The sequence below is a fragment of the Odontomachus brunneus genome, unplaced genomic scaffold, assembly GCF_010583005.1.
Source record: "Odontomachus brunneus isolate Ranch 3 - 2012 unplaced genomic scaffold, Obru_v1 Obru_scaffold_119, whole genome shotgun sequence".
Lineage (NCBI taxonomy): Eukaryota > Metazoa > Arthropoda > Insecta > Hymenoptera > Formicidae > Odontomachus > Odontomachus brunneus.
Window position 1 is genome coordinate 1030636 of NW_022639569.1, and position 25058 is coordinate 1055693.

Here is a 25058-nt window from a genome sequence, read left to right on the forward strand (position 1 = left end):
TTTTGGGGGGGGGGGGAGGGGAGGGGAAACGGAGGCGAAATGTCGAAACTGGGAAAGTTCGGTCGTAAAAGGGTCGAGTGCTCTTGGTTGAGGACCAAGCTGAGAGACGCAGGGAGGCGTACGGGGGGAGGAGATTTCGCGTAAGCGAAGCACGAATCGAAGTTGGTAGGCCACGGCGAACGGGGGTGAAAGGACGAAGGGGAGAGGAGCACGCGATTAGACGAGATTGAGAAAGTCTTTTGTCGTCGCACACGGGATAAAACTTTTTTTTTATCTCCTGTCGCTCTCTTTTTTCATCTTCCACTCTTGCCATGCCCTTGCCTACCTCCACCCTGTTCTCTTCCGCTCGCGCCGCCGCCTCCTGTTGCGCCCTTTAGCGTCCAATAGGATATCAGGCGACGTTCGTTACGACCGCCAGCAATAAAAGAATACGAAGGAGTCCGCTTCATTGGCCAACACTCCATGTAGAAGAAGCGGCTCGAATTTCTCACCGACTCCCATACCGGGTCCTTTTGAGCTTCTCAACCTGGCCGATATAATGCCGGAGGCCCGGGTGCTCGAGTAGTAGTGGCGATCTGCTGACATAGTTAACGGTCCATTACTCACCGGCTATCTAAACAAACGGGCGATTAACCCTCATCTGGCACACTGGGCTCATTTAGAGCCCACTCCATTTTTTACTTCGAATTACCTACGGGTAACAAACTAGTGGAATGAAAACTTTCGGTTAACGCGCTAAAGAAAGCTGTATTAAGCTAAAAAGGTTGTACTTATACAAGTTATTGGGAATATGAGGTTTAGACACTATTAAACCATTTCAATCGCCTGTCATATAACAAAGTCTCTGTGGAATCATCTTTTACCCCATTGTGCCAAAGTAAAGTATCAAAATGTAAAAAAATATGATTTTAAAAAAAATGATGTCTCATCGTAAATGATTATACTTTTTGACAAATAATTCTACTTAAATAATTATACTTTTTTGACAAATTGAAACATATAAAACTCTTTTCCTTAAAGGTTCAAGTATTGAAAAAGAAAATTCTATATTGTTAATTTCTTAAATTATTTTCAGAAAAATTACAAATTTTTATGTAAACTCACGTTTCCATCGCCTTTCCTTTCATATCTACAATTCAAAGAAATACTTAAGTGAATATTTGCAGTAATTTCTATATATAATTCTACCTGCAAATTTAAAAATATATTATTATTTTTCATAGATTTTCATTAACACTTAGGGAATGTAAATAAGCGAGGGTTGAAATAATCCAGTGTGGGAGCACCATTAGGGTGCGCCAAACATATGCGCCATGTGGCGGGACTACAATAGCTAAGCTGTTGCCAAGGTTTGCGAGAAATTCTCAAAAGGTCGTACTTGCTCAATTTCGATTATATCGGCGCGATAAACGGTGTAAACAGCGAAGAAAGGAAGAGCGTTCGTCTCACCGCGTGAAGTTCATTGGATATTCCAGTTCGAGTCTGTCGACGATCCGCCAGAAGCGTTTTTGCGAGAACTACGCGGTAATAAGTAGCATAACGACCGGTAACGTAGCGAGTATCGGGACTGCTCTTCATTTTTAATATCTCCCGCGACGATCTTTCCAATCCGCGACTCATTTGCAAATCCACGTCACTGCCTCGCGTCTGCGCTAACGCTCAAAAGCGAATTTCGGTCGGCTTTGCTTCGACAAAAAAAAATTGCCAGATCACTCGCGCGGTGGTTCCCATCCGACATCCAACATCCATCCACCCCCGATGGTCGCGATGATGGCCGTCGCGTGTGAACCGTGCCTAATCGTGAGATCGGCTCAACCCTTCGCCAGATGAAAACCCAGGCCGGGGCCACCTGTCCTGGATTACTGGTGCGAGCATTATAAGCCTCCAGCCGTTCTGGATCTAGGAGAATCATCGCGCCGACGTGTCGCACCGGCGCTTTTCTTACCAACGGCTACAGCCGACTCTGCCTTTAAGTGGGCCACCTTTAAAGGGATCCGTATTTTCGATAAACGTTTAAAGTGAATGTCCCAATTAGTGAGCAAGTAACCTGGTCATACTATTTTGAGAATAACGTGTTTAAAGTTTCATAACAAATTTCTTTTCTTGTACTTTTTGCACCAAGATATTGTTAAATGTTCTTAATAAAAACAAAAAATTAATACTTCTATTAATAACATTCATAAAAATTCATACTCCTATTAATGTGCAACTTCTTACAACTCGCTAAATTCTACCTAATTGTTGCTTCTGTCAGGGCCCTGTAACCTCTGAAGCATTCCGAGGAACGCTCGTCAACCCTTTTCACCAGAGACCTCGAAATACATAAATGCGAAACACAGTCTGGCAGAATCGAGCGATCGAAGGTGCGATTAAACTAAACACACTTTTCCCATTATTGTTGCAGGGTGTTTGTTGGACAGTTCGGCACCGCGGGGCCCGCCTGATGTGCCACCCCGTAACCCCGCAATGAGCCGGCTCAACGGAAGACTGCCAGGAAGTCACGCAGCGAGCGATCACGAGCGCGATCCCGATCTCGAGCCATCCTGTCTCGTGCGCACCCCATCCGGTAACTTCTACAACATACCAAGTGAGTCCGCGCAAACAGGGATCGTTAAGACTGATTTACTGAGAAGAGGGGAAAAGCGGGAGCGGCAGCAGCGCGTATACGTGGGAAACGGTCTTCCCTTTTCCTCTTTGCCTACAAATATTTTGGCCAATTTAGAATCGCTTTTTACGGAACGAAAATCCGCGTAACGTAGTTTTCCTTCGTAATTCTGCAAATTTCCCGCCCAAATATTTTGATAATTTCGCCCGCTTTGTAAAGCGAAGAAGCATAAACGAAAGAGAGAGAGAGAAAGAAAGGAAGGGAGGGGAGGAGAGAGAGAAACGAGGTCGAATCACGTTTCAACACCCTCGAAATTTAATTTTCCTAAACTCTCGTTATATTTAATTGCTCGTAGCTGAAAAAAAGCTTCGTATTAAGGTTTTCATAATTTTATCAAGAAAATTATCAAGCACGGATTGGTCAAAAGAATCTCTCCGCGGGCGATGATTTGCCGGCACCACCCGGTATATTTTCCCTTTCATCTTCTGTCGGTAACTCTCCGCGCTCGCCATTACTTTAATTAAGTAGACGGAATATTGACCTGAGAAAACTGCCTTTTTCTTATCTCTGGTCAGCTATTCGCGTCACGAAAATGAAAGAGGCTATTTTCGTAGCTATCCTCGTTCCGCCGTATCTATCCGAAGGATCGATTTGCTATCTGCGTGCGAACGCAAACGCGAAATACTCTCTGACGCTTTAGTAATGCCGGGCGATCGCCGAAGTATCTATCCCGACGGAGAGGTCGACTTAAACGATTATTTCTGTGTCGCGTTGGTGTTTGCCTTCCGGGAGGAAAAACACGTCTTCGTTTCTCGTAGCAACGCGAGTAGATATCGCGAAAGTATCCCGTCGGGGTGTGTTCTGCGCGATAATGCGGCCGATGTTTGCACCGACTCATCGAAAGAAGGTTTAGTCAGGGACGGCAGATGACATCTTTGACGAGGGTATACTTCGTAATCAGTAGAAACCAAGGGGGTGGGTGCAAGGTTGAACCAAACGGAGAGTGTCGATAATTTTCAAGTTCTCTCGCGATATCAACGTGTTTCAACATCGATGCTCTTCAAATATCCCTCGAAATTCTTCGCAACATTCTTAGTAACGTAGTAAGATAAAAGTATCAAGTGTCTGGATACTAGTAACACACTCTCTTAAATTGAATCAGTGAAACATTACTGAAAACAGTGAATATACACTGATTTGCAGTTATAAGTGTTGCACTGAAAGTGCTCAGTACTATACTTATAACTGATATCAATAACTATTCACTGATTCATTTTAAGAGAGCAGACACCTAACTCTGTACAATTTTATTGTTTTGGTCTTTAACCCGAAAATTACAAGGTGAAGTGTGAGTTATACTCTGTGCGGTACGTCTTGTTACATAACATTGAAAACACTGATAAGTATGGCTCCAAGTCCTCAGTAGCTTTCAGTTGAATTTTCGTCTTGATCCTCAAGAGGTCGCTACCTCCCTTCCGCCTCTGTTTTGTAGTTAATGTCTTTTTGTTAGTTAATATCGAGCTTTATTATTGCTAGGTTAAACACGAAAATTTAATTTTTAACATGAAATATTTATATATATTCAATATACATAGAAAAAAAGAACATTCTTGTTTGGAAGATATCTCTACTTTTGACATGTTAATGTCAAATGAGACTACTTCAAATAAAATTACATAGCGTTAAACCCAGATAACTTAGCGTTAAAACAAGATAAACGTAATTACTTGCAAATATTTTGTATGATTTGACAAAGAAAAATCACAAGACAAGCCCAAAATATTGGATTGAGAATGTGATGTTTTTAAATGTCGAAAGAAGATTCATTATCACCAAAATAATCATATTGTACTTGAAGCTATTGAAGATATTGTATATGAAGCTATTGAAATGATATCAAATAAAATTATAACTGCTGAAATTCAAGACTTTAAAATCTTTCTAACAAAATTATATATTGTTGCTATCTATAAAACAATGATTTTTATTTTAACATATTAGTTTTAAGTGAATACCAATCTTTTCTTCCGTGTATATGTATTCCAATATCGAAAGTTTAAATATCTGTGCCAAATAACAAAACAAGACGAATGTTCAGAGTTAGGTATAAATGTTGTTGGTGATCAGGCATTGCTACTTTGACGTTACCTTCCGCCAACTTTTCGTGCGCCTTCGCTTGCGCGAGGGATGTATCCCTCTAGCTTTATCTCGGCAAAGCACGGTTTACGTGATAGCGCTCTTGGGCGATGCTCGCGTGTTTCGCGTGAGAATACGCGGCTGCCCCTCGTGAAATGAAAGTTGAAAATAAAAGTCCGGACTTGTTCGGGCAGCCTCGAGACTAAACTTGACTAACAAGCCGAACGATTCTCAAAATTTAGTCGCCGGATCGGTCTGCAGAGAAGCCGCCGCTCGGCTCGCTAACCCGGCTTTTCTCGAGTTCTCCAAACTTACGCGCGCGCATAGGCGGATTAATTAAAAATTTAATTTAAAAGTATCGTAACATAAAATAACACCGCGCCCCGGCAGCGGTAACTTTTTTACTGGGGCAAAAGAGAATTTTCAGAGCACTCCGGTATCTGGAGAAATAATTGAAGAGTCAATACACTGAGAGAAAAAAATGGTTGAATAAAAATTATAGTTATTTTTGGTCCCAACCAATATTTCTTGTGGTGAAATGAAAATAATAATATATAGTGATGTGATTATAATCACAAACATTACGGTAGAATTTAATAAAAAAAATTATTTCCTTCGCCATAATTTTTATAGTGATTATTTTCTCTTCTGTATGATAATAGTTACAAACATCAAGCATTTTTTCTCAGTGCAGGGAGATGACGGGCGTTTCGGGTTTGTCCAGTCATTGAGCTACATTATATTAATATTAATCGGTGACACAACACAATCTTTTATGCACTTTAAATTTATACGATTATTTATTTGACTAACAGAGACGCTCGGTTTTATGAAAGTGAAGTCCGGCCGAAGCAAGACACATAAAAACAAGTCGGCCACCTCCATGTCGGGGTCAATGGCAACGCTCGAATTCGCGGGAGTGAAGGACCACCCCGGGATAGTTTCGGTTGTCCTTTAGCACACCGCCGAGCGTACTCGAGTAAAGAAAAGGGCGCCTTGCGGCGACATTTTCCGAGATACTTCAGCGGCGCGTGATATCGACTACACAGAGAAAACAACAGTGAAATCTAACCTTTTCCACGTCTAAAGTGTTCCACGGTTCGCTCGGCGACTGAGAAAGTGTCCGGCACAAGTACCGAACGCCCGGTGACAAGCTTCTTTCTTGTTTGGCTCGTCGTAAAGATTTTTCAAATTCCACGCTCCACGACGCCATGGGACTGACTTTCCGCGAGACACGTATCTGGCACATACGTGTACGTGTGTGTGTGTGTGTGTATGTACACACTCCGTTTTTCCAAAGCAAACCGTGGAATGGAGCCTCAAAGGTCCTCTCGAAAGCGTGCGACCGCATCGCCTATGATTTACGATCTTTCGACTTATTGACTCACCAGTTATGACACAGTCTGACGCTTATGGCCGCCTGCATAATGCTTAACTCCGCTTATGGAATTCCGGGATCTTCCTTTCCGACACGACCGCCTGGCTCGTCCACTAAAGTCATGTTGGAGCTCTTTTCCAGGCCTGCTCGTGTATCTACTTAGTTTTCTTGCCGTTACAAGAGTCTCATGATCAATATCTAATCTGGGATAAACGAAACCTATTAAAAAGCAAAGGATTTTTACATACACAAAAGAAGCGACCAAGTTTCTTTGCTTTTCTCTTCATGTTCATGACCTTTCTTCTTTTTCTGGCGCCTTTCAAAAAGAATTAAGATATTCTTGGGAACGCTAACAAAAACGATATCGAAATGATATTGTTAAGGAATTCAAATCTACCTGTACACAGAAAAATATTCTGCTGCTTCCAAGAAAGGACTATTACTCAACTTATTTTCCTTCTTTCAAATAATAGTTATCTTATAGTTATAGCTAAAATATTTTGAAAAAAATCAAATTATTTTAGCACATGAAAATAATGTATCTTAGTGTGAGAAAATAAGACTAAATAATATAATTTTTACACATACCACAGGAAGAGAAGGAAGTAAGAAGCACAAGAAATCCAGAAAGAAACATAGATCCGCAATCTGTTAACTGTCATATTTTTACATGTAAAGCCTTAGAAATTTCGGAGTAAGAAGAAATACAAAGTTAAAAGCACCTGGACACGAAAGACCTCCTTCTATTCACTACAAAGATTTACTTAAAATATACTCATCGCAAATTTTAGAAAAGTTCATTATTACGCACTCAAAAGAATTATTTACTTGAATGCAATATATATTTTTCTGTGAGTGTGTATGATAACGTCCAAAGCGGAATTAAATTCGTTCTGAGTAAAACGACGTTAGAAATTAATAGATTTTTCTTTTTTATTTTTTTATTACAGCCCAATAGAGGTCCAAATAGGTCGGCTCCTCTTTCAGTTAAAAATTTCACGCGCTACGGAAATTTTTCACGAACGCTGCGGGAGAAAAAAAATGCAAACGTTGCAATCTTTCAATTACTTCGTCAAAACTTTCACCAAATATTTATATTCGATTCTCCGTAACAATAGATGTTGCACAGGACGCCACGTAGAAAAAAAAAGTAATTTCGGAAATCTCGTTACTCGAGCGATCCAAGGCGCGGTTTCGACGCGAAGCAACACGCTCGACTTCGATCACGATCACGGCGCGATACTCGACGACCACGGGGACGCTCCTCGCGAGTAAATCACCGGGCTGGTCGCCAATTAGAACGAATTCTCGCCGGCAAACCGCCGATTAGCGGATATTCCCCTCTAATCCGAGGCCGGGCGACAAGGGTCGCGTCTCGTGCGCCTAAGCAAGCCGGAGGAAAATAAAAGCGATGCACCACCCTTCGGGGTGCGTGGAGAGAGCACCCTGCCCCAGAAATCACCGTAATCATGGATATCTGCCTAAATGGCATAATCACCGGATTTCGGGGCCGGGGCGGCAACACACCTGCAATTAGCGGCGGTGGGGTCAGCTCCGGCCGGGCCCTCGTCTTCCCACGCCCGCATTTTACCGCTCACCAGGTATGCGCGAAGGTGCGGAACGGGTTCCCCGTAAGAAGACAAAGGGCGTTGAAGTAACGAGCCGTGCGCCCCTCCTCCCTCGCCGCCGTTGCTCTTCGTGTTGACCGAAGAAAAGGGTTTCGTGAACGTGTTCGAAAGGGGCTAAGTGTCAGGAACAACAAAGCTATAGTTCGAACTCGAACGCTGATCTCTCTTTTTCTCTCCCTCTCCCTCTCTTCCTCTCTCCCTCCCCTCTCTCTCTCTCTTTCTCTCTCCTACGCGCGCGTTTTAAACATAAACGTGTAAAGTGGCTCGTTAATATTCAAAACGCGCTGTGTAGCACTGCGTTTTAAATGCGCGTCGTGCCACCGCGCGAGACCGTATCTCGCGGTGCGCGCAGATATAGTCGCGAGTTAAACTTTTAAAATTAATTCGAGGCTTGTTTCAAATGTAAATATGTTTGCGCGTGCTTATTTCTATTTTATCAGTCATTATGTCAGCATAATTAAATATTCAGTCCGGCGACTTTTCACGATATTTCCCGCGCGCGTGTCCCACTAATCTTTACAGGGGGGGAAATAAATTTGTAAAAAAGCAGTAAAAGAGAGAAAGAGAGAGCACGTTTAAAGAGCACGTTTCGCAGAAAGTGCCGTTTTACGGGCAACTAAAACTAGCCCGAATATATTTCGGTGCTGTGTCGCGAGGAACATAATAGAATTCGTGCGATCCCAGTCCTGCGCTTCCCGAAACCCCCTCCCATCCCATCCTCTGAAACTTGTACTTGAGGTCCTCCCGGTTGAGGATTAACACGTTAATACCACTCGTACATATTGTCGCGAGTGTGACCCCTCGAACCACCTATCACCGGTACCTACCTACATCGCGAGCGTCCAGCAGCGAGTACACGGGATACACCACTTACACAGGATATCCCGCTCCTCGAGTTTCGAGGTCGTATACCTTGAGACAGGAGAGTGCGACGATAGAGGAGGAATTTTAGTTTCAAGTGCGCTATGGAATTAGCCTCACTTTTAGACGGACGTTTCTTCACCTGTTATATTTCACTCCCCTCTTCAAGACACACACCCCCGCGTGATCCTGCTGGATCTCCTAGGAACGTTTCAAAAACACGACAACGGCGCGCACCCTCCCCTCGCGAGAGACTCTCCGTCTCGTTGCTTGAAATTCAAGCCGAAACCGCGATGAATCATGTACTTATCGATTCAACAGAAGCCTCGGCCACCGCCGTCGTCTCGCTTTTTCTTTCTGCTTCACGCACACGCGGCGTGAAGCCCGCGAGAATGGAAAGACGACGTCGTAGCTCGCGTCTGGCATTACAAAGAACGTCTGGCCGTTCACCGGGAAAACTCCCGCGCTGAAAATGAAGAATCGACACTATTGTAATTTATTTAACGGCTGGCCACGCCTCGTGCCCACCGGCCTTCGCTCATAATTATACGTTCCGTGTAATCGGAAATATTGCGTGTGGATAAATGTAAGAAGATGAAAGTTGTTATTAACCCGTCGGATTGACGTCGGATATTTCTAATACCGTCAGATTGGTAGAGATCCCGTCAAAAGTTGAGCGCGTGTTGTCTATTAGGAATACTAACGATATTATCTGCTTTGGAAAATCAGTTAGCTCGATAGAACACGCGATCCTTGGCGCTCCCGTTAAAACGAAGGTTTCTTCGTGATTTGGGATGTGGGCACATGTATTGTCCCGAAAAAAAATTGAAATCTCGAAATTTTAAAACTGGCACCATTTTCTAAAATGTCATGATACTGAATATCAAATTTTATTCAGTGGTTGAAGCAATTTACTGTACAATACTTCGACCGATTTTTTTCAGGGCATAGTATCAGTAATTTTAATTTAATTTTATAATGTTCACGCATTATAATGTTTATGTCGTGAATAAATTTAAAACATATTTATTTATGTGATTTACCGGCCGATGGTGAAAAAATTTTTTGTTGATTTAATGCAATTGTTTGGCATCATCCATTCATTAACGTCTGTACCTTCACACTGTGAAAGTATTTCCAATTTGATGCATCCAATTAGAAGAAAAAAAAAATTATGAAACTGCGCTCTGTCGATGTCCAACATCGCTTCAAGGGAATTCTAAAGTGGGAGATAAACTCTAAAAATGTAACATGCTATTCTTTTCGTATTTTTTGTATATATAAATCTCATATAAATATGCTTTACTGCTTTATATCTCTACGTTATCAACATTTTTAGAGTTCGTTATCGACTCTAACATCTCTTAACATTAGCCATCCATTAACGTTTGTACTTTCACCCTGTGAAAGTATTTTTAATTTAATGCATCTATTTAAAAAAAAAGAGAAAACTACGAAACTTTATATTATGTATTCAGCATCGCCTTAATAATATAGAATTTTATTGCAATAAAAATATATCAGACTATTCTGACAATAATGATACAAATGAAAACAGCCACAATAGTTCAGATTCAGAACTTGTATTTTTTATGAGCGTGGTGTCGACTCAAACATTCACTGAATGTTTAAACGCGTCTTAGTAAAAAAAAAGCATACAATTTGAAGGATCTCAGTAAATTGAATTTCAAGAGCTGGATAAGAAGAAAGTCGTTTTGAAATTTAATTCAAGATAGTCTTGTGCCATAAGAAACGCGATTCCTTAAAGGCATTGTTATCGATATATTAAACGTGAAACTTGAGAAACAAATTGCAGTATAAAAGTCCTTGCGCGAGGATCCAAACGCGTCGAGAAAGCCACTCCGTTACACCTATTTCCGCATTTTTACGATACATACTGCATAATGCGATTTCGTATGCATTACGTAAAATGTAAACTACACCGCGTTGAATTGCATTTACATCTTGGCGGCGGAAAAACTTGACGGGGCACCGTTTCCCACGAGAAATTTCGCCGATCTGTCAGACGCGATATATAACAAACTATCTTCATCGTGCCGCTTCTTCTTGCTGCTTGCAGAGATACCGAAGAATGAATACAACAACAAGAATCAGTCCACGGGGAACAGTCCAATAAAGGTGGAACTGCAGAACAACATGGACAGGTAAGAGCCGCTCTGTACGCCACGCCACGCGTGTTTACCGCGAGAACACGCTTTTCCTTCTTTCATTCTACCGATCAGTCGAGCGCGATCAGTCGGCCGAATTGAATCGACGGGAGCGGACTGCAGGGACTCATGTTTCGAAAACCGACGTCGATGATCGAAGTGAACGAACCGTGACCGACTTCTGTCGTTACTTCGCTTCATTCTTCGGGCCGCGACAGGACACTCAAGATCCTCATGAATCATCCATTCAGTCGACTCGTACAATGAGAGTCAATGTTTGCCTGTGGATTGTCATCCTTTAAGAAAGGCTCGCCTGCGCGTGACGCTCGCCGTGGAAAACGGCCGGTCCTTCAGACCCTTCCGAGGCATTCGCCATAGACCCTCGAGTGCGCTGTTGAAATTTGCAAAACGGTCGCGAGACGTGTGGTGTATTTACGGGCCGGTAAACGAACTTTTTTTCGCACGAAAATACAACGGAGTTCGATCATGTACGAACGAATTCGCGAGCTCTCACACTGCGCTGCCCTACCAAGTAACAATCAAGTGACATTTGGTGCGTTTGAAAGTTGAATGAGTTATCTTAAGAAACTGGCAATGTTGCGCTTAGATGGTTTTAAAATCACCTAGATGGAGATGAAATGAAAATCTATAAATCCTTATTGGATGAAATGGAGATGGTTTCTCTTAAAGAATCTAGGTGAAAAATGAGATAGTTATGCGATTCATCTAGATTGTTTTTTAGACAATTTATTTAGACAATTTTTTAAGATAATTTATACAAAGATATGAAAAAGTTGTGCAGATAACAAAAAAGATATATAAATAGAACTCATATATTTATGTTATTTAAAGTTTTATTTTTCAAAAACAAGAATTTTTTGAAGGTTTTCTTGTTTCTCCATCTAGATAACCATCTAGAGATCAGCAACCACTGAAACTGAGTCGAAACGACACGAAAAGCTAATTGCTATATTAATTGTCACTCGACATTTCTCCTCAACGTTCTAGCGCTGAGAAAAGTCTAGATTTTCTCTCATCTAATCTGTTCACTATCGATCTGAAGATACTCACGTGCTATCTAAAGATAACACGTAAAAAATATAAAATGATGCCATATTTTCCAACTCATATAAAATTAACGTTCAATATATCTTTATTGAAAAGCAAAACAACATGGTATAGCGGTGAAAATGTAAATGTGCTAACACCGAAGAGCTAACGTCTGAAAAAAAAGAAAACAAGTAGGATATTCCAATATTGGAACTTTGTAACGAATGAGTCAAACATTCGGTTGAACATTTCGACGTCGGGCTGTAAAATAGAGAATTCAGAGACCGGAAGTTTCACTTGGAGAACTCCAAATCGTCCGCTTCTATCTGGTTTGCGCGATAGAAAAAAAAGAGAGAAAAAGAGAAACGCGTCCAATCCGCGTAGAATCAACAGCCGGAGAAAGGAAGAGGAGAGGAGAGAAAGAGACAGAGAGAAAGAGAGAGAGAGAGAGAGAGAGAGAGAGAGCGAGAGAGAGCAAGAGAGAGAGAGAGGGGGGGGGACTCGCGGCAGACGTCGCCTGGTTCTCGTTTTTTTCATTATCACGCGGTGCAACGAAAGCAAACGGCTTTCCCGCTCGCGCTTCAGAATCCAACGGTTGCGTTTAAATATTTTGGTTAGACATTTGTGAGTTACTTGGAAGCGGCGGCAGCAGCGTTCAGTACAAACACACTCGAGGGCTGCTGCTTTTCCACCGGGGGTATGTAACGAGCGAGAATACATTACGAGTTTCTCGACCGCCGTCGAGTAAGAGAGAGGAGGAAGGAGTTGGATGGAGGTAGGGAAGGAAAGAGAGAGAGAGAGAGAGAAAGAGGAGAAGGCTGAAACTCCATAATCTACACCGAAACGCGCGAGTTCGGCCGAACGTGCTTGAAAATTGTATCGAGGTGTCGAATTCCGCGAGGGTGTTTCTCTAATTACAAAGGCGCATCGAGAAATTATGCAATAGCGTTGTAACGAAGACCCGGTCGCGCGGTTTACATCGACGGGTGTCCAACTTTTCCGCGCAAAATCGACGGGATAAGGATTAACCTCGTTGCATTCTCGTTGGGGAAAGAGCGACGAGCCGTTGACACGCGTGTCGGGTAAATTTGCCGTTCGACCGCCATCACCATTCACCAACATCGGCACGGATTCGAATGCAGCCGCTACAAATCGATCTTCCTCGATTTTCAGAGTACCTCTACCTTACGGGCACGCCCCGTCGATGATCCCGATGAGAAGACAAAGCATTCGCTGCCACTTCCGCAAGGGAATCGATTGGTGCAGCTGGAAATTAATTTCCATAATAATAATAATGCTCTTGCTCTGCCTGACAGCAGCATTAACCTACGTTGCAGGTAATTATTCGCATATATTGCAATTCCAAACACCAGCACTTTTCTTCACCACGTCGCGAGTAACGCTAAACCAAACGTAACCAAACGTTTAGACAAAGCTACAAATTAAAATATTTTAAAATACGTATTATACTCGGGCGAAAATTTCATTAAACTATCTCTATCCTCTCATACGTATCTTAGACACTTCTTTACGGATAGAATAGAGGTTTCTTTTCATATAAAAATTATTTTTGATATCATTATGTTTCTAATAGTGCCGGAAAATAAACTGTTAATAAGCTCTCTCTTGCTAAGGAATAGTAAAGTTCATTACATAGCTAATGAGTAATGGAGGAATGAAGTAAGGAAATAAAAAAAGAAGAGTAAATTTCGCTAGAAATAAACATTTTTTAATAACATTGCAATTTCTAAAATTTAAATACTTTTTATTTCTAAAATTTTAATACTCATGAGAGGACAGTCAATTACTGCAGAATGTCGATCTATTCCTCGGTTACAAAAATCTACAGTAATTTTAGTCTACAAAATTCTACCCGTGTTTTCATGTAATGTTCATAAGATAAACACCCGAAAGAACGCAATGTAACAGCGATGTAGCACCGACGACAGCACACTACACCACACTCGGTTCCATTAATCCCACATTAACGCAGTGTCTTGTTCAGTGAACTGGTCGTACCAAAGCACCAAGGCATGCTCAGTCCTGGTGGGTGAAAACGCCGACGCCAAACCATCATCGGGCGAGTCGAACAAGACATCTTCGTCATCCGCGTCGACGTCGTCGCAATCAAGCGGCAGGGCGCGGCAGCAGTCGCCGTCAGGAGGTAGTATTAGCACGTCGGATAGCATGTTGTTAGATGGTGTATACAGCCGCAAGCGTAGGGACACGTTTAACGAGCATGTGTTGTCGCATCAAACTGTCGCACCACCCTCCCATGACCCCGAAGAGCTGCCCTTGACCCCGACCATCGCCAGCACCGCGGTCGAAATCGCAGGGTCCGGGCAGCGAGCATCGGTCCCGTTGCATGAGGATTCTGGTAAGGCTGTGCATGTTCCACCGGTGCATGTGGACGGTCGAGGTCCGATGGAAGGAGCTGTCGACCGTGCCGAGGCCGCGATCGCCGAAGAGACAACGGCGCCGGAGTCGCCGGGATCGACGACTCCCTCGCGAGCGGTGTCGCTTCTCGGCAATGTCGTCTCCTCTACTACTAACTACTCGCACGATCGTTCGACTCATACCACTGTCGCTGTCGACCTCACCTCTTCGTCCTCTGCCTCTGCCGACTCTGACTCTGTCCTGTCGTCCTCCATTCGCGAAGCGTACATCGAGGCGACCGGCACGTCGTCGCGGCCGCTTCTTCCCGCAGGAGTCCCCCTGGACGGCACCTCCGACCATACCGGTAGCGAGTTGCCGAGCGTCGACGAGGGCCCTGCCGATGTCGTCGCGACGCCACGTCGGACGGAGCACGTTGCGAAACTTGGCAGTGGCGACGACTCCGTGGATTTCGACGGGGCCACTAACGCCGGCACGTCCGAAAGTTCCGGCATTGCCGAAAGCAGCGGCGATATCGCGGCTACGACGACGTCTGCATCCGGCGGGGAGGGCCCCGCGAAACTTCGCGCTGATAGTGGCGACCACGAGCACGAAGTAGCGCCGATAGTCGACGGAAGTGCGGCGAACGGCAATAACGTCCACACTGTCGACTACAGCAGCAATGTAGGTCTCGCTGATGGCACGGCAGGTTCTACGACTGCAACAGAGAACTTGTATTCGGATGAAACGAGCGAGAATCGACGATCGAACGTGAGTAATCCCGATTGGGACGCGAGTGGCGACTCTTCCGGTGAACTGTTGGCGCCGGCGGAGGTGTATCTCGAAGAAGTAAACGTTAGGATTTCGTCTAACGAAAATGTGGACGGTGATATGACGACCGACGTACCCTTAAGTAAGAACGAGAACGACGAAAAATCCGAGGGGAAGGAAGCCGAGCTTGCGGGAGACCGCGACGACGCGTCTGATGAGACAATTAGCTCCAACGAAGACAACCAGTCGACCGTCTTCGTGAAAAGCAACGATGGCTCGAAGGCGATAGACACGACGACGGGACCGTCCCAGACGTCGTCGTCGTCGGATGTCGTGAAGGAAACGCGAGAGCTCTCCCGGGAGTATTCGTCGTCCGAGTCATCTGAAACCTCGTCCAATGTCGTTAAGGCCGCCGAAAGCACGGAGGAACTCCAACAAGACTATCCCGTACCGGCCTACAGTTATGGCCAAGACGAAGTGGAGATCGTCAACCTTCGCCAAAAGAGCCAACTGATCGCGGAAACGGAACGCCACTCCGCCGACAAATCAGCCGGTCCCGCGATTTTCGATAACGACGTGGGAACGAACACGGTTTCCCGAAAGGAGCGCGACAAAGGCGACTTGCGAGTTGTCATGAGGCAAGGCAGCGACGAGGAGTTCATTCGGAAGTTCGAGGAGAAATTCCACGCGGCGTCCATGGAGATCGACGACTCCGCGGAGAATCCCCCACCAATCGAAACCGACCGTAACTCAGCCGCAACGGACACTCTCCGCGAAACGGTGCATGATTCATTGGGCCACGCGTCAGCTTCTAACATAGATAATCTGTCGGGCTCACCGATGATCCAGAGGGTGCAGATCGTCGAGGTACCCGTGTACCACGACGGTATCTCGGACCCATCATCTCCATCATCTCCATCATCGCCATCATCCTCATCGTCATCCACCTCGTTACCGCACCGAGTGCTCATAAACATCACCATCGCCAGCGAGAACTCGCCCGCTTCCTCGAAACCCCTCTACGTCCTGTCGGTGTCCGTGCCGACGGAGGCCGACGTGAACGGAGCTCGTTCATCCGGGATTAACATCAATCAAGCGCAGGTGCGCGTGGCCGAGCGGCCTTCGGAGGAACCCGAAGCGGCGAGCATGCTGAGAAAGATCGTCGCTAACAGCGAGTCGATAGAACCGCTCGATACGATGCGATTACCGCCGCCGCCGCAGCCACCTGCCTCGCCACCAGCGCCGATCTGGGCCGGTGGCGAGTGCGAGTGCTCGTGCCCGTGCATGGGCTCGTCCTCTGACGAGTGGGACAACTTTTCAGCCTTCGACGAGAGCCTCAACGTGGAGCAGGAGCAGCTCGAGCAGCAGCGCGCTAACTCTACTCTGTCCGCGGAGGAACCCCGACAGTCTGAGGGAACACAGGATCAGAAGAGGCAGCGCGAGGAATCTTCGTCAATCCCGGCAGACTCGGTAAGGAATGTGACCGGCATCAGCACGGAAGATTATTATCCATCGTCGACAGTTCAATCTGTGGAGAACAATGAGTCCACCAGTGAGATCACGTCAACTTACGAGCCGGAAGTAAGCACCGATATGTGGGCTTGTTCTGGGACCACTCCACTCCCCCCAGAGCCCACTATACTGATTCTCGAAGGTGAGGCCCCGTTCACGTAGTTTCTATCTGTCTCTTTCTATCTTTCTCACAGTTCTCTTAGAATCTTCTTTCAGAATCAATCTTTTCTTTTCTTTGAAAACTCTTCTTACTTTTTCTCTGCCGTCTTCGCTGTGATGCTGATGCTGCTCGACTTCTTTGCTTGTTGTTTAGTTCGTGGATTGCTTCTCGAACGCGCGAGAGTTCGTGCAGAGAGTACAATTGCCTGTATCGTAGTGTTGTTGCAATGCGCTTCGTGGTAGTGGGTAGTGTAATTTTGTGTAGATTGATAATTGCGGCGTTATAGAAAGTGTGACGTAATTTTTAGTTGAAATTCTGTCTAATCGATCCATGCGTGGAACGTGTATCAGTATTAAAATCAACGTCCGTTAACAACTGCGACTGCCAGTTTTACGTAAAAGTAAATTCCCGGAAAAACAATTGGCCACAGTTAATTGGTAAAAATAATCCAACCTCAAAAATTATGATTTTTGAGTTTTTGTTTTTTTGCCAATAGATAGTTCATACGTCTATCTACATTAGACAAAAAGCCTTATGGGCGCCTAAAATTAATCAAAAAAGTTTTTTTTAGTTGCGTTCTTTTCCAATTCTTTTAAGAATTAAGCTTGTCAATGAATACCCTTGTAGAGAAAAGAATTGATCATGCTTGACTTCTTGAACGATTGCGATGAATCTCAGTGCTACCAAAATTTTTTTAATCGTGTATCAAATTTTCATCTTCACTTTTCTCGAAACGCACTTCATGTGGGTCATTCTTGCATAACTACGATCGATTAATCATTATCAGTTTCGTTAGACGATAATCAATATAAGATATAAAGATCTGGTAATCCGTTTAAAAATAGAACGAAAGAGATGTAACACTCATAAAAATTCGGCACATAGGCATCCACGCTTAAATCTTGAAATGTTTAGTCTTTCAGAGTGAATCTCCATCTCTCGGATAACGCAATTTCGATGCTACTTGGTTAACATAAATTAAGGGGATGCCAAAGTGAATGACAAACTCAAAACATGTCGAAGCTTCAAATTCAGTTATTAAGCTCTTAAATTCAGTTGTGAATGTACACAATTCAGGCAAATAACCTCGACATTGTATGACCCTAGTTGCAAATGAATTTCTCGATTATGTTTACGCGATATGTTTACATATCCGTGCTTCATAATTGTTGATTATTTCGAGGAAGCGGCACCGTCGAAATAATCAACAGTTATGAATGTGTATACACATTGCGAGTAATCGAGAAATTCGTAAAATGTTAAAGCTATTATCCCGGATTGTGTACAGCAATACCCTTTGACATTTTTCTGAGCGAAACCCATTCGGCATGCACAAGCTGCAGAACTTTCGTATCTGACAAATATTTACGCTCGAGAAGAGTTTGAACAATGCTGCAAATTATTTTTGCACGTACTATTATTGTGTAAAAACACTCCACAATTCCGTACAACTAATACGTCATGAAAGAATGAAGATAGTACTTTGTCGATAAAGTTTTCAAATATGGCATCTCCTTTTTCTTTTTATTTTTGTTTTTTACAAGTGTCTCCAATTGTCCGGCACGTTCGTGCTATACGAATCATCCTTTTATGTAAATAGATAACTTCGTTAATCGCACTAAAATTACTGACCCGGATACATCGGCCGACACGACACTCCGATCGTCCGGGGCTTTACTGATCGCGACTCGTACTCCCATACTCACAGGTGCGCGAACCTTCCCGGCAAGGTCCTTCCCACCTGACGGCACGACCTTCGCCCAAGTCAGCTTAGGGCAAAAACTCAGCAAAGAGATACCGCCGTACGGCTACTGGAACATGCAGTTCTACCAATCGGAGGCCGCCTACGTACGCTTCGACTACAGCATCCCGCGCGGTGCCAGCATCGGCGTGTACGCGAGGAGGAACGCGCTGCCCACGCACACGCAGTACGACCTGCTGGAGGTTCTCAGCGGCTTCAAGGCGCGGACCACCAGGGCGTCCCATGTTAGTGTTATTGTATGTGCCACCACCCCATTTTTTATTTCTATCATCTTAGAGTCGACTGATTAGACTGATGTCGGGTGTGGACAATATATTTTTTTCTCATTTTTTTACTCGCCCCCTAGCCAAACGTAAACGTGTATGTGTGTACACGAAGAAGAGATGCTATTGCAGAAATTCCCGCCGTAATTGGAGTAAATCTTCTCGGTTCAACAGCAATGCCATTGAAACTAATACTCGAGTCACCGAAATAATTTATGATGTGTTAGTTTCAATGGCATTGCTGTTGAATCAAGAAGATCTTTTCTCCAATTACGATGTTAGCAATTTCTATTGATACAACGCATCCCTTTTCCGTGTATGTGTACGTCGCAACCGTATCGGGCGATGACGGTTTGATTAATTCCGATCGCTCCCACAGCCGTCGATTAAGAAAGAGGTGACACAGTACATGGAGCCGGGCCATTGGTTCCTCTCGCTTTACAACGACGATGGAGACCCGCACGAAGTTTCGTTCATCGCCGTGATCGCCGAGGACATGACGCACAACTGCCCCAACGGCTGTAGCGGCAAGGGCGAGTGTCTCCTAGGCCACTGTCAGTGCAATCCCGGCTTCGGTGGTGAGGATTGCAGCGAGAGCGTCTGTCCCGTTCTCTGCAGCCAGAGAGGTGAGTTTGTCGTATCGGAAAAAGAATCCGGAAAAAAAGTAACTTCATCCAAATGGACTTTCATAACTATCACAACGCGTGAGGTAGTCGGCGATGAAAACTTTGCAATTACTTTAATCACATTTACGAAGCAAATCTACTGTCTTGAATCGATCGTTAAATTTATATTAGTGTATGTCGTAAATTTAATAATTAATTCAATATATAGTATATTTACTTCGTGAGTGAAATTAAAAGAATTATTAAGTCCCCACCATCGATTGTTTTACGTTGTGATGATCATGAAAGTCTCTATCTGAGTATCTTTTTAAATCTAAATTCTCTTTTGTTTAAGTAGAACGATTGTTTTCATGAAAAATAATGGAAAATGTATATTTTCTCATTTGAAAAAAATTCTCAATGTAAAAACATGTATATTAGTACAAGTAAATATGTTATTAGTGTCTATAGACAAATATATATATATATATATATATATATATATATATATATATATATATATTAAATATCTAAAAATAGAATATCTATATATTCTATTTTTTTTGGTACTTTTTTCTCACAGTGTACATCTGTTTATCTGGGTAATTAAGAATTTATCGATAATAGGCTTCTTCTTTTTAAATGCAATTAGAAATAACGCCTCTTGAATAATTGATATATTTTTTTTTCTACATGATTGCATTCATTCATAAATTATTATGCGCTCTCATTGACGAAGGAATATCGAGGAATATGCGATAATAGGATTCAGCTATTCGGTTAAAATAACATTAAATTGAAATCCGTATCGGAATTTTAATAAACTTCAAAAATCGGTTATTGGTTACGGGTTTGATTAAAATCCTATTGAAATAGAAAGATATAACGATTGGTAGGTTTTTTAACCGATTAAAAAAACCAAGTCTGGTTACGGCTTCGTTTATCGATTTCTTTTAAATAGAAATCAAAGCCGATTACATTTCACTCGTTTCAGTATTGCACTTTTGCAAACAGCCGCGATACATATTTCCTGGTGCTTGGTACCGATTATTCTCCCTCTCCCATTCCCACTCCCTCCACCATCTATCGTGACGCTTTCGCCGAACGGAGGGATATGTTTGTATTTATTTATTGGGTAAAACAAAGTGATTTGGGTAACTGACTCCAAGGGAAAAAATACCACAATAACTCGATACGTCTCCATGACTTTGCGATCTAATAACTTGAAACGCGAGTATTTCCGAGTACGATCGGATTGCAGCGACTCCGCCGTTGCTGCATCGCGCCGCGCGATGGTTTTAATCACTGGAAGTTTCCATCTCCGCGGCGGAGCAACTTGGAGCGAGCGCCCGTTGATGAGCGGCGCGTGAATAATTTCCACTGTTAAATAATACCGTCGTCCCGATTTAGGTGAGTACATAAACGGCGAGTGCCAATGTAATCCCGGCTGGAAGGGAAAGGAGTGTTCCCTGCGACATGACGAGTGCGAAGTGCCCGACTGCAATGGCCACGGACACTGCACCAACGGCAAGTGCAACTGTGTACGCGGCTACAAAGGAAAATATTGCGAGGAGGTCGACTGTCCGCATCCGACCTGCTCGGGTCACGGTTTCTGTGCCGAGGGCACGTGCATCTGCAAAAAGGGCTGGAAAGGAGCCGACTGCAGTCAGATGGACAAGGAGGCACTGCAGTGCTTGCCGGACTGCAGTGGACATGGAAATTTCGATCTGGAGACCCAAACCTGCCTCTGCGAGTCCATGTGGTCCGGTGATGATTGCTCGAAAGGTAAGAGGCTGAACTAATGGCCCTTTTAGGAACTTGCGTTCCTTTTTAGCGACACGTTTAAATATACGTCAAATGTTTCCCCAGACAGCACAAATCTCTCAAAGGATGTTTTTGGGACATCTTTCGGTCGTGTTTTAGTAGATTGTGCTGGCTAGGTCGCGCGAAAACTCGTAAATACTTAAAAATGTTCGGTTTAAAGAAGTGTAAAGAAAATGTTACAAAGTATCGCTGTATCTCATATAACATGAAACATTTCTACAGTAAAAAACATAGTTTCCACACTGAAAGAAATTATCCGTTAAAAAATTAACAAAGATATTTCCGATCAAAATATCAATAAATTTTTATATCCGATCAGGATATCCGATTAAATTTAATCAAATATTTCCTATCATAATGGCATTTTATCAGATAAACTGATCAAAAAATTATGAACCGTTGTTTCTCATCGAATGTCTCCTGATGGGATAGAAAAATTAATCGGTATTTTGATCGGAAATATTCGTTTGTTAATTTCTTATCAAATAATTTCTTTCAGTTTATATTTATGTTATTAGATATTTTTCAAGTATAATAACGAGTTCTCTTATATTTCAAGTATGAAATAATTTTGATACTTATACGAAATACAAAATATAAAGCCATCTATGAGCATTATTTGAAGTAAAAAATTCTTTATGTCTATTTATTATAGCCACGTCCGACATTATTTCTATTCGCAACGTTGATTTGGCGCTCATCAAAACTTATTATCATAAGATCACCGTTCTCGCGCTGCTAAATCAACTTGATAAATATCGATCGTATATTCGTGCATCCGACGAACTGACGACTCCTGTGTTTCCAGGTCTCTAGGTGGCGGCCGGTACTCGCGAAAATAATTCTTACGAAACTGCCGATTAACAGTCCACTTTTCTAGATCCCTCCTTTTGCATCATAGTTTCGTTCACTCGTCGTCAGACGATCATCGCTTTGCACTCCCGGCTTCTGAGTGTCGCTTCGAGACTAACACATTCCCGTACTACTTCCAAGCACCCCGGCGAGCCATTCTCACGCTAACTGCTTCGCGGTGTTTCAGAACTGTGCGATCTCGATTGCGGCCCTCACGGACACTGCGTGGACAACGCCTGCGATTGCTCGCCAGGCTGGTCCGGCGAGTTGTGCAATCTGAAGCAATGCGATCCTCGCTGCAACGAGCACGGACAATGCAAGAATGGCACGTGTCTGTGCGTTACCGGATGGAACGGAAAACACTGCACGATGGAGGGTTGTCCGAATTCCTGTTCCGGCCATGGACAGTGCAGGGTGTCGAACGACGCGCAGTGGGAGTGCCAGTGCTACGACGGCTGGGACGGCAAGGATTGCAGCGTGCTCCTAGAACAGAACTGCAACGATGGACGAGACAACGATAAAGGTACCACATTTCCACGCGAACGCTTTCTGGATATTGATTCCCTTTCGACCTATTGACAAATTGCTTCCCGAGTTTCTATAAAAGACCATTTGCGAATAATCCCACGGTGTTGTAGATGTTTAAAGGCATAAACTTCCAAACAGAAGAGAGGGAAATGTATGATATGACTACTATCATTTATTACAAACGTTTAAAATAAAATTTAATTTAATTTTAACAATAAAATATTCGATAAAGTCTCTTTAAAATTTTCTTTTTTTCGTCATTTCTATTTCCCGTGGTTCAGGAAGAATCTTAAAGACCACAATTTGTTTTTAATATTTCTGGTAATGTCATCGCATAGTACTAATCTTCCCCTTTAATCTTCCAGTTTTGATCGTTCCAATATTATTTTGTTCCCAAGAGAAATACAACACTTTATAAATATTAAAATTATAAATATATATACTTGTGCAAAGTATATATATTATAAGATCTTTAACTAACTTTTATTTGAAGATCATTTAACTGCTTTTCAATATTTTCAGAGTGCACCACCTACATAAAATTGATAATATGATATTATCACATGATTAAAATATGTTATATTACGGGTACAGTCCAGCGGGCGCTACAAATGTTTTGTAGCGTTTTTACTTCTTTCTCTTTCTTCATTCGAATCCGAGAAATAGAACAAGAGGGAGAAACACTGCGCAGCATTTGTAGCGACTGTTGGACCGCGCCCTATATCATAATTTTTAAGTGAACTATATGTGGAAGCGACTTTCTTTACACTGAATTTTTTATCTTTTTTATTTCACTTTTTTGTTTGTATTGGATGCTGTAGGTCTGTATTATGTATATACATCTATTTGTAATTTCAATATTTTTAAAGTAGTATATCTTGGAAACAAAATATTGTACGAGGATAATGAAACACGGATTTTAAAGGGGAAGACTAGTACTTACAATACGACATTGACAGAAATATAAAAGAAATTTGATATCTCTAAAATAAATGCATAAATTTAGCTAAAATCGTCATTTCTGACACATCTAACTTCATTTATTTCAAAAACCTGACATATGATATAATGGAAAAATTCTGAGGGCAGATTTAAATTCAGCACACAAAATTACGTAGGAAATCATTGTCAAAAATCAAAACGATGCAGTCCTGTGTTATTGAAGATTGCCTCTTAGATGTATTTTTCTGTGGAATTTCGTAATAAAAATTAATGTGCCTCTTTCAGATGGTCTCATCGACTGCGCCGACCCCGAATGTTGCTCCAATCATATATGCCGTACAAGCCAGCTGTGCGTCTCGGCGCCCAAACCAATCGATATATTGCTACGGAAACAGCCACCCGCCATCACCGCTTCCTTCTTCGAGAGAATGAAGTTCCTAATCGACGAGGGCAGTCTGCAGAACTACGCTCGTCAGGAAACCTTCAACGAGAGGTAAGTTCGTCATCGGTCTTCGCGAGACTTTCCCCTCTCGTCCTTGCGACCAATGTCGTCGTCATGGTCTTCGTCGTCCCCGCGTTTGCTCAAAAATCGTTAGCGAAAATTGTCCGTCCCGATGTCGATGTTGCGTCTACAGTTTGCGTGTCTCTACGTAAAGAAATATAAAATAAATAAAATAGGAAACTCTTGACTCAACATGCGCGATCACGAGAGAATGGCAGCATTATAAATAGGAACACACTGATAATTAACACTGTACAGGACTTCACAAATTCGTTAAAATTCTTTCCACGTATAGATTTTTGTCACAATTTGGGATCGTTGCCTGTCAAAGAAAACACGATTATACGTCACTTTTTGGAAATCTTCTCAAGGCAAACTCAATTATACGTTATTTTTTGGTAGCCTTGAATAAGAAAATCCAATAGAAGCAAAAATCCTTAGAAATTCTGGTGAAATTAGATTTTATTATTTATAGCTCGACTTGCTCGGCTTATTTCACGAAATTTCCCGGTTTCTCAATACAACTCGGCAACCACCAATACCTTTTCTCTTTCTATCTTTCACACACTGTACGTTCTTATTAAAGATATATCATTAATCATCTGTTCCACATTGAACAAAGGATCCGTATGTGGAAAGGAAGATAACGGGGAATTTTTGAAGGGCTGTACGGACCGTAAATCCTGAAGGTCGAGAAAGTTGCATGCTCGACGGGACGACTAAAGGTTATTAATACGAATATGGTCCCTTTGACTCGAGCCAGGAACCGAATCGTTTGAAAGATTAGTCGGGTAAAGCCGATCGATCTCTATTTTTAACGCGGGAAGAAACGTGCACACAGAGAGGGTCCCGGCGCTCGCAGGGACCCGGTAATCTTTAGCTGCCTGCGCGCATTACAAGATACACGCATACCTCTGTACATCTCTCTCTCAGTACACGTGTATACCGACATTATACAGACACGAGGATGCATACATAGATTTGAATATTATATCTGCGTTGTTGTGACCCGTGTGAAATCACATCCCAACAGTTTTCTACATATGTTTTGTACGTACGTGTGCGCGAGCGTGTGCCCTGCACTGGCCCCCGCCCTTGAAAACCCTTTCGGCTCTTGTCTCCTACATCCCCCCCCCCC

At 43.0% G+C, this 25058-nt stretch overlaps 1 protein-coding gene across 7 annotated transcripts in view; it reads left to right on the top strand.

Annotated features, from left to right (window-relative positions):
* LOC116849590 (teneurin-m) overlaps window positions 1-25058 on the top strand; it is a 967489-nt gene that overhangs the window by 927585 nt on the left and 14846 nt on the right. For 6 of the 7 annotated variants that reach the window (XM_032826903.1, XM_032826902.1, XM_032826905.1 and 3 more), the window contains 10 exons: window positions 2405-2587; window positions 10689-10773; window positions 13000-13163; window positions 13832-13990; window positions 16292-16624; window positions 18351-18640; window positions 19047-19293; window positions 20683-21057; window positions 22136-22471; window positions 23704-23911. In XM_032826903.1, the coding sequence (XP_032682794.1) occupies window positions 2405-2587; window positions 10689-10773; window positions 13000-13163; window positions 13832-13990; window positions 16292-16624; window positions 18351-18640; window positions 19047-19293; window positions 20683-21057; window positions 22136-22471; window positions 23704-23911 (2380 nt within the window). The remainder of the gene's footprint in view (window positions 1-2404; window positions 2588-10688; window positions 10774-12999; window positions 13164-13831; window positions 13991-16291; window positions 16625-18350; window positions 18641-19046; window positions 19294-20682; window positions 21058-22135; window positions 22472-23703; window positions 23912-25058) is intronic. The other variant, XM_032826908.1, reaches the window with a different exon arrangement.